Source organism: Streptopelia decaocto (assembly GCF_964273445.1).
Source record: "Streptopelia decaocto genome assembly, chromosome: 5".
Taxonomy (NCBI): Eukaryota; Metazoa; Chordata; class Aves; order Columbiformes; family Columbidae; genus Streptopelia; species Streptopelia decaocto.
The window spans coordinates 34,827,146-34,841,356 of NC_138659.1; the positions used below are offsets into that span (position 1 = coordinate 34,827,146).

General features: G+C 52.5%; 1 protein-coding gene across 2 annotated transcripts in view; it reads right to left on the reverse strand.

Moving 5' to 3' along the window:
• Window positions 1-348: 348 nt before the first annotated feature.
• Window positions 349-14,211, reverse strand: part of ADAMTS14 (ADAM metallopeptidase with thrombospondin type 1 motif 14) — a 35,256-nt gene continuing 21,393 nt past the window's right edge. For both annotated transcript variants that reach the window (XM_082053826.1, XM_082053825.1), the window contains exons 7-22: window positions 13,960-14,065; window positions 12,805-12,948; window positions 12,024-12,156; window positions 11,782-11,895; window positions 10,174-10,322; window positions 9,907-10,082; window positions 9,249-9,382; window positions 8,906-9,029; window positions 8,694-8,777; window positions 8,279-8,442; window positions 7,923-8,091; window positions 6,998-7,130; window positions 6,679-6,886; window positions 4,661-4,787; window positions 4,134-4,244; window positions 349-3,323 (exon numbers count right to left, since the gene is read on the reverse strand). In XM_082053826.1, the coding sequence (XP_081909952.1) occupies window positions 3,022-3,323; window positions 4,134-4,244; window positions 4,661-4,787; window positions 6,679-6,886; window positions 6,998-7,130; window positions 7,923-8,091; window positions 8,279-8,442; window positions 8,694-8,777; window positions 8,906-9,029; window positions 9,249-9,382; window positions 9,907-10,082; window positions 10,174-10,322; window positions 11,782-11,895; window positions 12,024-12,156; window positions 12,805-12,948; window positions 13,960-14,065 (2,378 nt within the window). In that variant the 3' untranslated portion in view covers window positions 349-3,021. The remainder of the gene's footprint in view (window positions 3,324-4,133; window positions 4,245-4,660; window positions 4,788-6,678; window positions 6,887-6,997; window positions 7,131-7,922; window positions 8,092-8,278; window positions 8,443-8,693; window positions 8,778-8,905; window positions 9,030-9,248; window positions 9,383-9,906; window positions 10,083-10,173; window positions 10,323-11,781; window positions 11,896-12,023; window positions 12,157-12,804; window positions 12,949-13,959; window positions 14,066-14,211) is intronic.

A 14,211-nucleotide genomic window follows, 5' to 3' on the forward strand; every position in this document is an offset into this window, starting at 1 on the left:
TATATATTTATCTGTGTGTATATATGTATCTAGGTTTTGAGGTTTTCCTCCTGCTATGCCAACAGTAGCAGGTGGATGGCAAGAAAGCCATACTCAAGGAGTCAGAAATGTGTGTTTCGCCATCAGTTCAAGTGACTTTGGGTACTGCGACATGGAAGGGGATGCAACCAAACAAAACCTCACCAAACTCACACCAGGTATGTGAAACTGGCTGATGGAGGAGCGCCTGGGTTGAAATACAATCAAAAGGTGGTAGCTTGCTATGGGAAATCCAGTTCAACAACCACACAGGTCACACTCCTATGTTTCCACCTTACACCCCCACTTCCCCAGCTCAATCAACAGAAAGAGATTTCCATGTGGATTTATTTTTTCTTTACATTATGTTAGAGTTCAAAAAAAAAAAAAAAAAAAAGAAAAAAAAAAGAACCCAAGAAAATTAATAAATATTAAAAGTTAAAAAGCTCTGAATCTCGTATGTACAAAACTTTATACATCATGGTAACACTGGACAAGGTTACATCACAGGAACGACTCGGTGCATCCAGCTGGCCCAGGAGGAGCACACGGGGGACCAGACGCACCTTCTCCTCCCAGCGACGGGGCCAAGTCCCCGCTGGGACGTGGGACATCGCGTGGCCACGTCCCCGAGCCGCAGCTTCCCACCCAACCTCAGCCTGCCCGAGGCTGGAATAAACACCCAGTGCTGGGTCCCAGCCCCTCGGCATCACCACCCCAGAGCACCCGCGTGTGCCGGGGCGGGGGGTAATTTATCGCAACTTCTTCTTAAATAATGTGACCCGCCGCTCTGGGCTTGAATTAGCACCTACAGCACAGCCCCCCCTGCCCCCCGCGGGGGAGAAGGGGGTGGGCCGGTCCTGAGACACAGGAATCACTGCAAATATTCCTAATGCAATAAAGCACTAATGCCCAGGACAGCGGCGAAGGGAGGGGTGCAGCGGAGGGTTTGGGAGGAAGGAGTGGGTGTGCATGCATGCATGCACTTACACTGTGCCCTGGAGATGTTACAGCATTTTTTGGGGGGTGGAAGGTTTTAATTCCTATGGTGCAGGGGGGCTGCACGCTGGAGAAAATCCTTATTTTGGGCAGGGAAAGGCGAAACAAGCTCAGTCCTGCCCCGAGCCAGCCCAGGGCTGTCCCAGCAGCAGGACAGGGATGTGGCTCCTGCCCTAACCCCAGCCCCCCTGCCCCACACCGCCGGGGAGATGCTCCCTGAAGAGTAAACGAAGCATTATCTTTGGCACAATAAATAAATGCTGGTGCTCCCGCGAAGGGCAATAGGGTGGCAGGGGGCACGGCCGTGGTGGCAGCAGTCAGGCCGGGGGATGAATCCCATCCCGGGACAGCCCCCAGCATCTCATTGATCCAGCGGGTACCAATACCTACACATCTTGGACCCGGGCATCCCCCGCCGCAGGGTTTCCAAGGCATCCATCCATCTGTCCGCTCCCGCGAGGTGTGCTGGTTGTTGGCTCAGACAGACTTTGTCCCATCTTTCCTGAAGCCCATTTAATGCCAGGGAGAGGCAGAGGACCTCCAGCCTCGGGTGCTTTTAAGAGTAATTAGAGAAACGCTCATCCAGCCTTGATTCGGAGGCGATGCAGGAGCAGGAGGCTGCACGAGCCGCCCTCAACATCTCTTCCGCCCATTTCTTTTGCGGTTGGGTAACTCCAGGGGAACAGAGCAGAGAGATGGCTGTGCCGGTCCAACATTTAAAGCGTCAGGAACACGCAGGCTCTCCGTTTGTTTCCATTACAGCATGAACCATTCCCATTCTCACCCCGCCACAAGCCACACCGAGCCAGCAAAGGCACCGAGTTCCTCCGAGATGTCCTGACCTTGAGCTCCTCGCAGCCACGTGAACGTTATCGATGCAGCATCCTGCCCCTGCACCCTCAGCTGGGAGGCTGAGCACCCCTAAGCACCAAAACCACCTCCAAGACACCCCTTGGGGCCACCTGACCCCACTTTGGGGAGGTTTGGGGACTCTAACTCCCGCAGACAGACCCTGTGCCTGGACACCAAGCAAGCTGCACGCAGCCCTGGGCTCCTAAAGTGCTGTGCATACGTTTAGTACTTGGCACAATATTTTTTAGCGGCGTTAACCACCCCCCTTACACCCGCTCCCACGCGACAAAAGAGATGCAGATGAATCTTCCCCTCTCCCTTCTTTGTAACTGCCCCCCAAATCCACTCTTGGCTTCCCAGTCACCCCCATTTTGATGCCCCCCAGGCACTGGGTACAAGGTCAGGCTGGGCATCGGTGTCAGCTCAAGGCTGGCCAAGAGCAGTATGGGTTAAAAAGTCACCACCAGGTGACAGGCATTTTTTTACGAGTATTTTTAGCCTTCAACCTTGTTCTTATTGCTCATACCAGAGTCGCCTGGACCATCTCCTGCCTACCCTGCGATGCAGGACAGGAGCTGGCCCATGGTTTCCACATCCCATGACATGTTTCCCAAACTCTCTACCCCAACAGTGACACCCCAGGGCAACAATTTGAGCATTTCCCAACATTTCCCCCCTGTAACTCCCCACCTCCCTCCAGCTGCTCGCTCCTCCAGCACCCTCCCATTGCTACCCCCAAGCTCCAAGCACCGGTGCTGAACCGAGGAGCCAGGACCGTCCCCCAGCACATCTCATGTTGCTGCTTGGGGTGGGAGGAAGGAAAAAGCGACATTAAAGCCCCCCCAGAATCTTTTTAGCACCTTGGAAGGAAGTGGCTCATTGCAGGTTACCCACAGCCACTGTTGCGCTTTTTTGGCTCCTTTTCACCTTTTTTCCGTGGCACTGTCAAAAAACAAACACGCCACAGCTGGGAGGATGGGGGAAGCACGAGGAGAAAAAGTGGTTTTCCTGGGAATTTTGGGGTGAGCCGGCAGCACCACCCATGAAAACCATTGCTGGAAGTGGGGGAGAGAGAGAAGAAGACGGGGAGAGAAAGAGAGGGAGGGAGGCGAAAGGCTTCCCCCATCCCACAGCAAGGTGGTCCCGGGGGGGTTACCTGGCTGCCTGCCCCCTGCCTGCCCCCCCCCCAGCACCCTGAGGAGCCAGGGTGGGGTCCCCAGCGGGTCCCCCCCGCACAGGGCCGGTGGGACGCGGGGCGAGCGGCGCGGTGGGGCTGGGAGCAGCGGTTCCCGGTGGGGCGGCGCTGGGGCCGGTGCGGGGGGGCAGGCCCGTGGCCGAGGAGCTCTTCTTGCCGCACGATTCACAGCAGAGCTTGTTGTAGCCGGGGATGGAGCAGTAGCGGGCCAGGACCTCCATCTGGCAGAAGATGGACTTGTCCCCAAGGCAAGGCTCCCCTGGAGAGGGACAGAGCAGGGAGAAGCATCAGAGAGCACAAAGGAAGAGGGTCCCACCGCTGTGCCTTTCCAGTGGCCCCAAAGGACACGCGGTGCCCTCCCATCCCCTTTGCAGGGGGGTGAGGGAGCTGGGAAACAAAGCCAAAGCACTCAAGGTTTCTGTGCATGGAGAAAAAAAAGAGAGCGAGGGATGCTTCAAACCAGCAAACCTTAAAAGGGGCCTATAGAAAAGATGGGGACAGACATTTTAGCAGGGCCTCTTATGACGGGACAAGCAATGATGGTTTTAAACTAAAAGAGCAGAGATTCAGGCTGGACTTGAGGAAGAAATTGTTGCCCTGAGGGTGGTGAGAGCCTGGCCCAGGTTGCCCAGAGAGGTGGTGGATGAACCATCCCTGGAGACATCCCAGGCCAGGCTGGACGGGGCTCTGAGCAACCTGAGCTGGTGAAGATGTCCCTGTCATGGCAGGGGGGGCACTGGGGGAGCTGGGAATGTCCCTTCCAACCCAAACCACTCTATGATCTTAAACACAATCGTGATGCATCTTGCCCCAGCTACAAAGCACTGTACGCCAGAAGCCATCTGCCTGCCTGGGTAAACACAGGAGCCTGAAAACGTTCATGGTATAAACGGCATAAAATCAGGAGGCGAAGGGAGCGCAGGAGGGTGCCCAGGCAAACGCAGGGGAAGCTGCGAGATCCTGGGCTCCACAAGATGGCAACTGAGCAGCAGGGATGCAGCCGCAGAGGGTACCACCCACCAAAATCCCTGCTTGGAAGCATCGCCCTCACCCAAGCAGGGACACTTACTGGAGGAGATCTTGCTAACAGGGTTTTTGGCCCCATCTTGGGGCACCCGCTGCCCTTTGGGCGTGCTGTGGTCACCGGCGTCGGTGCTGGTGGTGACAATGGAGAGCTTCCCTGCAGAGAGAGCACCATGATGCCCAGGCTGGGGGCACTCACCATACCTTAACAAGGGTGTTTCGGAGGGGGATTTTTTTGGTTTTAAGAGATCTCCTTAAAAACAAGGTCCCTTGGGAGCACCCAGTTGGCCCAGCACTGAAACCACCCGCAAAAACCCAAGATAAACCCCAGGGTGTCCATCTCCATCATACCCTCAGCTCATCGCACGCCCAAACAGGCAGGAAACCCAAAACAGCAAATATTAGGGCTAAGAACAGAAAAGCGCGCATATTTTGGCTGGCATTTAACCCTTTCTCTGCCAGCATCAGGGATGTTCCACACAACCCCCTGAAGCCAAGATGGGCTGGAGCTGCGTAAGAGTGTTGGTCCCCACTGGTGTGTCCCCCCCAAGTGCCACCTCCTCCTGCTCTCACCCGGGCAGAGGGCCACTTGGCAGCCCTGCACAGCCTCCGGCTTCTCGCCCTCGCAGCTCCCGCCGCTCTCGCTGCCTTTGCAAACCACCTGCCGCTGCCGCACGCCTTCCCCACAGCTCGCTGAGCACTGCGCCCAGACAGACAGACAGACGCGGGTGAATGGGGCGGGGGGAATGTCATCCACCCTGACAGCCACACCGGAGGAGTATTTGCAGATGACAATGGTGGATATTACTTGCTAATAAGGGCTTTTTTCCCACCCCCGCCCTGTCTCCAGCAACCGCCAGGGTGCACGGGGATGCTACTCCCTTCCTAATTTTGGTTTTCTCCATGGTGAAAACATTGACCCTTGTACCCATATCTCATATATATATATAAATATATATATATATACACACACACATCTCCTATATATATATATACACACACACACACATCTCCTCTCTCTCTCTCTCTCTATATATATATACACACACATCTCCTCTATATATATATATACACACACACACACACATCTCCTCTATATATATATATACACACACACACACACACATCTCCTCTATATATATATATACACACACACATCTCCTCTATATATATATATACACACACACACACACACATCTCCTCTATATATATATACACACACACACACACACATCTCCTCTATATATATATATACACACACACACACACACATCTCCTCTATATATATATATACACACACACATCTCCTCTATATATATATATACACACACACATCTCCTCTATATATATATATACACACACACACACACACATCTCCTCTATATATATATACACACACACACACACACATCTCCTCTATATATATATATACACACACACACACACACATCTCCTCTATATATATATATACACACACACACACACACATCTCCTCTATATATATATACACACACACACACACACATCTCCTCTATATATATATATACACACACACACACACACATCTCCTCTATATATATATATACACACACACACACACACATCTCCTCTATATATATATATATACACACACACACACACATCTCCTCTATATATATATATACACACACACACACACACATCTCCTCTATATATATATACACACACACACACACACATCTCCTCTATATATATATACACACACACACACACACATCTCCTCTATATATATATATACACACACACACACACACATCTCCTCTATATATATATATACACACACACACACACATCTCCTCTATATATATATATACACACACACACACATCTCCTCTATATATATATACACACACACACACATCTCCTCTCTCTCTATATATATACACACACACACATCTCCTCTATATATATATACACATCTCCTATATATATATACATCTCCTATATATATATACACACACATCTCCTATATATATATATTTATACACACATCTCCTATATATATATATATACACACATCTCCTATATATATATACACACACACACATCTCCTCTCTCTATATATATATACACACACACATCTCCTCTATATATATATATACATCTCCTATATATATATATACATCTCCTATATATATATACACACACATCTCCTATATATATATATTTATACACACATCTATATATATATATATATATACACACATCTCATATATATATATATACACACACACATCTCCTATATATATATATACACACATCTCCTATATATATATACACACACCTCATATATATATATATATACACCTCATATATATATACACACACCTCATATATATATATATATATATACACACCTCATATATATATATGAGGTGTGTGTATATATACACATCTCATTATATATATATATATATATATATCTATCTCCCATATCTCCCTATGAGACCAGCATGCTCTGTAAGCACCTTCCCTCCACACTCAGCCCCTATCCCCTTCCTCCCAACCCCTCTGTGCAGCCTGGGGGGCTTTCTCCCCCCTCCCAAACTCACCTCGGACCAGGCTCCCGTCCTCCACTGTGGCGGGCAGGGCAGGCGGCCGCAGGGCCGGCGGCTCTCGGGCCGCTGCCCGGGGCAGTATTTGGTGTGCAGGGTGCGGGTGGTGCCGTTCTGCAGGCGCTGGACACACTGCACCCCTCGCACCTGCACCCCCAGCTTGCCGCAGGACTTGCTGCAGGCACCCCACTCCTCGGCCACCCACCTGCCGGCGGGGGAAGACGGACATTAGAGGTGATGCCCGCACTGGTGTGTCCCCAAGACATCCCCAAATACCCACCAAGAGGGGATGTGGGCACTTCATGGGGGGACTTACGCAGGCTGGGAGCACTCCTGGAGGTTGCAACGCCGCCGGATTGGCTTGGGCTTCTTGCCGTTGTCGCAGAAGTTTCTGTGCACCATCCGGTTGTCGCTCTTCCGCCGGCAGCCGTACTTGGTGTACTGGATACCTGTGGGAGGCAGAGGATAGATGGGGAGGAAATGGGGTCATCTCCCCACACCCAGTCCCTCTCCTGTATCCCATCCTCTTGGATGTCACCGCTCAGGTGGGACCCAAGCAGAACATCTCCCAGGCTTGCAGAGGATGCTCATGTGGGTGCCAGAACCCCTGCAAGCTCCTGGGGTCACCATGGGGTGTACACACAAAGCAGACTCAGCCTTCCCTCCCTTTCCCCAAAACCGAGGTCAAGACATCACAGTTTCCTGGTGGAGACACAGCCACGAGCACTTAGCGAGCTACACATTTGGCTTTATTTCTCCAGATGGGGAAAAAAAGCAACACATCACAAGCCCAGCCAAAGCACTGCTATAATTTGCCAGATAAGCTGTGCTTGCCTGGGAGCAGACCAGACTGGGGCTAAGCCAGCCTTAACTGTGAGCTGCAAGCTTTAGGAGCTGTCAACTGCAAGACTCATAGCAGATAGACCAAGGTTGCCTACATGTTTTCATAAGAAATTAGGCTAAAATGCTCACGTAAACTGCTCTGCAATAATGGTTTTTAACACTCATGGTAGACAGGGATGCAAAGAGCACGGGTCTGGGTGTGGAGAAGCAAGCCAAGCCTCCAAGCAGTACCAGATCTAGGCCTGAAGCTTTGCCATGTGTGATCTTGGGGAGAAACACTTGAAACCAGCATCTGCATGTTTCCAAGCCAGAGATGCTGCCAAAGGCTCCCATGCTGCCTGACGTACCCCAGCACCCTCCCAAAAATGCACTGTAGGCTGCGATGAAGGGAAAGGTACCTCCTCCGCAGGCCTTGGAGCACTGGGACCAGCTCTTGAGGGCCCACTCGTAGGAATCCATCTCCTCCAGCAGGACGTTGTTGTTTCCAATCATGGGCAGCAGGTCCTCGTGGATGATGTACCTGTACATCAGGCTGCTCCTGGCCTCCTCCTCCTCCTGAGGGATGACCTGCAGGCAGAGAATGGGAAGGAGAGAACGGAGTGATGATGCTGGAAAGGGAGGGGAAGAGGAGGCCATCAGAGAAAAAAAGAAGTGAGCAATGACCACGTGGTACAGTACATTCAAGAGTAGGAGAAACAAACCCCATTACTACCTCCAATGTGATGAGGTGGGCTCTGAACACGGCCACGCTTACCAGCACACTGATGGCCTCGTGCAGAGGACCGCTGGTTTTCAGGCTCTCCTTCCCATCTTCAACCGTGTACTCCCACTCCAATCCCATCTCAATGAACACTTGGGTTTTGGCTTCCTTGCCCTTGGCGTGAAGGATGAAGTTACCCGTGGCTTTATTCTTAACAGCTGGAGAAGAAAGGAAGTATTTCAACATCATTTCCTATGGTCAATGAGGGTGGTGAGAGCCTGGCCCAGGTTGGCCAGAGAGGTGGTGGATGAACCATCCCTGGAGACATCCCAGGCCAGGCTGGACGGGGCTCTGAGCAACCTGAGCTGCTGAAGATGTCCCTGCTCATGGCAGGGCATTAGAATAGATGACCTTTGAAGGTCCCCTCCAACCCAAACTGTTCCATGACTTTAAGCCTCTGTGTACTCACTGATGCTGTGGGGTGCTGGTTCCATCTCTTCTATCTGAAGGTGCCTCGCCCCAGCTGGAATCTCAAACATCTTCAAAACACCCACTATGAAGGAGGAAGGAAGGATTGAGGGGAGAGAAAGAGCAGCTTTAGCTCCACCTGGACATGCACCCACTCATGAATCCATCTGACCCAGAGCAAGTTCAACCCCAAACCCGTCCAAGCCTGCTCACCTGGTTGCTTGGGGGTCTTGGCCAACGTGCCCTTCACCGTCCGGCAGTGCGAGTTGTCCCCCCCGCAGACCCCACACTTGTCGTCCTGCTTCAGGGAGCCGACTTCCTTGTCACAGCCAACGTGCTGTGACCCATGGGGAAGAGAAGACAAGCACAGGGGCGTTACATTCCCACAGCCCATCCCATTGCTCCAGCATCCCCACAGCCCTTTCCTGCACACAGGGCTGGTCCTTGGGCTAAAAAACACATGTCCCCTAGGGGTGGTGAGTCAGGGGGATGCACGAGCTGTTTCCTGGATGGGCAAAGGATGGGGACAGTCACGCAACAGTCGCCAGCTCCTCACCACGCACTCGCCCCGGACGCAGATGCTGTAGGGGTCTCGGTAGCTGCAGCGGGTACCATCGTGAACAACCTGGTTCATAAACACTATGTCCCCCGTGCCCTCTGACTGGCAGATCAGCTCGCACTTCTGAGCATCTGAGGCAAAAGAAAAACGAGAAAAGAGGTGGGGGGAAGAAAAGGATTGTGGAAATACATTAGGGTGACTGAAGACAGAAACCCATCTCAGCTTGTACCCTGGAGCAAAAACAGATTTCCCAAATCCAGGTGCCTCATTTCGCTGCACCTATTTGCTGCTCAAGAACCTGCACTTTTGCCCAGTGCTCTTGGGAAATTAAGAGAGGGCAACCTGATGGGACATTCTACATGCTACTGCAATGCCAGACTCTTGAGGAGTATGCAAGAGGAACACCAAGTCAAGTGGGAGCAAGTGGGGCAGCACTGTCACCCCACCATAGAATCATAGAATAGTCTGGGCTGGAAGGGATCTTAAAAGCTCATCTAGACCGACTCTCCTGCAATGAGCAGGGACATCTTCATCCAGATCAGGGTGCTCAGAGCCCCGATGATGCCATGCCATGGTGATGGCCACCAAGGTGGCTTCCTCTGGGAGATGAGGCGGTTTGGCTACCGCTCCTTTGCCAGAACCCACCACCGCTCACCGTCGTGGTGCTCGTAGGGAAGCCAGGCATGCTTGCTGTTCTGGTGGGTGTAGTAGGAGTTGCGCTTGGCGCACTGCTGGGCACGGAAATCCTGGTAGGGCCCCGGGCACTCCTCGGCATTGCACACCTGGTACTCGTAGGTGGCTCCTGGGCAGTTGCGCCCGCCATATGCCGGGCTGGAAAATAAAATAGGTGGGTTAAAAGAGCATTGGGGAAGGCTGATGTTCGAGCTGCCACTAAAAGGAGGGAGGTGGAAGCCAAACATACGGCGGGTTGTCGCAGCTCCGGCTGCGCGAGCGCACACCTCCCCCACAGGTCCTGGAGCAGGAGCCGAATTTGGACCAGGAGCTCCAGCTGCCGTCCTGGCTGTAGGGCTGCTCCGACGTCTTCCAGATGCAGTGACCCTTGAAGCACCACTGGAAAAGGAGGAGAAGGAGGGGGGGACCTCCACCTTGGCCTGTTTCGAAGGGCTGGGCACCAGCAAAGAGCCCTCCCGCACCCACAGCACTACAGGTGGCCAAAAAGGCCACCAGCACCCTGGCTTGTATCAGCACGAGTGTGGCCAGCTGGACCAGAGCAGTGACCATCCCCTGGCTGCACCTCAAATCCTGCGGTCAGTTTTGGGTCCCTCATGCCAAGAAAGGCCTTGAGGTGCTGGAGTGAGTTGAGAGAAGGGAACGAAGCTGGTGAGGGGCTGGAGCACAAGTGTGATGGGAGCGGCTGAGGGACCTGGGGGGTTCAGCTGGAGAACAGGAGCTGAGGGGAGACCTTCTCACTCTTTGCAGCTGCCTCAAAGGAGGTTGTAGCATGGAGGTGTTGGTCTCTTCTCCCAAGTAACAAGCAACAGGATGAGAGGAAATGGCTTCAAGTTATACCAGAGGAGGTTTAGGTGGGTATTAGGAAAAAATTTCTTCCCATAAAGGGCTGTTGGGCATTGGAACAGGCTGCCCAGGGAACGGGTAGAGTCACCATCCCTGGAGGGCTGAACAGACGTGGAGATGAGGTTCTTGGAGACATGGGTTAGTGCCAGAGTTGGGTTAATGGTTGAACCTGATGATCTTGAGGGTCTCTTCCAACAAAACGATTCTATGATTCTATTCTATGAAAAACGCCTTGCAGCTTGCAAAGCGGCCAACACGACACATAGGAGGAAGATGCTCTTCATCGTGCCCTCAGGTGCATCCCTTCCACAGGCAGGACGAGCGGGAATGGTCCCCAGGCACGCAGAGCTTGCAGCTGTGTAAACCAGCACAGCAGTGGCTCCCATCAGCTGGGTTACATTGCCATGTTTTTCTCCAGGGTTTACTTGTTCACAAGTGGGTTGGTTGGTTGGTTGGTTGGTTTTTAAATCATAGCTAGAAGAGCAGACAGAGATTTGCTCCAGACGTGATATACCAGCCGTGTGGCTGCACAGATGGAGAGATCAGGATGCAGAAGGACAATCCTGTGCAAAAGGACAAGCCTGGGGCACACAAAGATCCCTCTGCAAAACAAATCCCTGCCATTTTCTTTCCTTAACACTACATTTTTGAGTTCTTGGATCGATTTCCTCTCTCCAGTCAAACTGCCTAAAAACTACACATGCCAGCAGCTTTTCCAACATATCCGCACTTTCAAACTCTGCTAACGGATATGCTAAGAGAGCCTAAATGAAAAGGCTGGATGTGCGACGATGTCATTGCTCTCTTGCCAGGTGACAAAACGAGCCCTGCTTCTCTGCAGAAGTAGGTGGATCAGAATTAAAAATAAACCTAAGTTCTCATTTGAGTGCAAACTGGGGAAATAAGGAGTAACACCAGCTAAAAACCAGGCTGCTGCCCCCAAGGGTGTCCCTGTCCCCTCCCCAGGAGGGGGACAGGCAGGACCAGCCCCTACCTTGCCCGGAGAGCACTCGGTGCCATCCAAGGGTGGTCCCTTCTTGGTCTTGCAGAAGTAGGGGTTGTCTGGGTGGCTGCACCACAGTTGCTTGCAGGGGTCGAAGGTGCGGAACTGGGGAGCACAGAGGAGCTGGGCTGGGACAGGGGCCCCAGCGGGACGGTGACACCCCCACAGCACCCGACTGCGGGGCCTGGGTGTGGGAATATGGGCAACACAACCCATATTGGCTCCGTACTCACCGCCGTGCATGTTTTGTAGCCCACACCGAAGTCAAAGCGGCACTGCTCGTCCATGGAGTAGTTGATGCCCGGCAGGTCGGGTAAGGTTGGCCACTGGTGCTCAAAGGGGTCATCCAGGAGACAGTCATAGGAGCTGCAGAGACGCAGACATGAGATTTGCCTCCTCCGCCCCTTCCTGCACCCCCAGCCCTCTCTCCAAATTCAGATACTGAGAAATCAGAATTATCTTGGTGCTGACAACCACATTTTCTAGCACAGAACAACTCCATGGAATCCCCCAGAGATAAGCATCCCCACGCTGCCTGCAGCTCCCCAGGGGACAGAGCACCTTGCACCAGCGGATGCCACCACTGCCACCTGCTTTCCTGTGGCTCGTCTCATCCCTGATGCACCGAAAGCTGCTAGCCTGTTCCTATACCTTTTTGGGTTTCTTTTAATGTAGCATACAACATTGTAGAGCTTAAAGGATAAACCATACAGGCTGCACAAAGCAATGGCAAAAACATCCGAAATCTGAAGCTGGGCTCCACCAGCAGAGATCTTCTACAAACTATCGCTCTGTTGACATCTCCAACTTTTATCAGTCTCCTATTTGTCTCCAGCCTCTGCACCCCAAAACCAATTGAGGAACCAAAACTGTTAGTAGAAGACAAAGGAAAAATTACCTCCTAGGACCCATTTTTTGCTATTCTGGCCAAAACCAGCAATCCCAGTGGGGAACTGGTCTACCAGACCGTCACCTGAAGGGAGAACATCCCCTCCTGGTGAAAATGGGACTTACTGGATGTAGCGGTTGAGCTCCTGCTTGCTGCAGCGGGACCAGTGGTAGCGGTGGAAGGCGGCCTGGACCAGTGGGGCCATGATGCTCCCCATGCTGGTCTCGTCAGCGCAGCGGTTGCCCTGACCATCGTGCTCCATGCCTAACCTGGGGGGAAAACCAAAAAGTCATAAAAGTCATAAAGTCATGAAGTCAAATTCCCGGGGGATTCACATGAGTCCATTCACGCCACGGCGGCACACACACCTGCACCGGCAGAAAGTCCCTCGTGCAAAGTGAGAGGCACCGTTGGGCTGGGAAAAATTTAATGCAATATAACGAGGGCGAGTGTAGAGTCTTGAATCTGGGTAGGAACAAGCCCAGGTTCCAGTATAAGTTGGGGAATGACCTATTAGAGAGCAGTGTAGGGGAAAGGGACCTGGGGGTCCTGGGGACAGCAGGGTGACCATGAGCCAGCACTGGGCCCTTGTGGCCAGGAAGCCAATGGTACCTGGGGTGGGTTAGAAGGGGCTGGTCAGTAGGTCAGAGAGGTTCTCCTGCCCCTCTGCTCTGCCCTGGGGAGACCACACCTGGAATATTGTGTCCAGTTGTGGCCCCTCAGTTCCAGCAGGACAGGGAACTGCTGGAGAGAGTCCAGCGCAGCCACCAAGATGCTGAAGGGAGTGGAGCATCTCCCGTGTGAGGAAAGGCTGAGGGAGCTGGGGCTCTGGAGCTGGACAAGAGGAGACTGAGGGGTCACTCATTCATGGGGATCAATATGGAAAGAGGGAGTGTCAGGAGGATGGAGCCAGGCTCTTCTCGGTGACAAGGGGTAATGGGTGCAAACTGGAACACAAAAGGTTCAATTTAAATTTGAGAAGGAACTTCTCCATGGTGAGGGTGGGAGAGCCTGGCCCAGGCTGCCCAGGGGGGTTGTGGAGTCTCCTTCTCTGCAGACATTCCAACCCGCCTGGACACCTTCCTGTGTAACCTCATCTGGGTGTTCCTGCTCCATGGGGGGATTGCACTGGATGAGCTTTCCAGGTCCCTTCCAATCCCTGACACTCTGTCATTCTGTGATCGAACATGCTTGTCCCCAATGATGCTGGCCCCACCGCACCACCAGAGGAAGGGGAAAAGCCACCAGAGGGGACAGCCAGCTCTGTCCTTGTGACTTACACATGTCCAGTCTCGTGTGCAACCACAAACGCCGAGGAGAAGCCGTCTTCATGGTTGAGGGTGCAGCTGCGGAGTGGGTGGCACATCCCTGTCACTGGCGCGTAACCTGGGGCAAGCGAGAAGGGAAGGAAGGAGGAAGAGAAGAGAGAGAAAACCTTTGAGAGAAGTGATGGGAGGAAATGAAAAATTAAAGAGAACAAAACACAACATGACCCCCTGCCTGGCTTCACTGCAATGGGAGGAGAAAAGAAA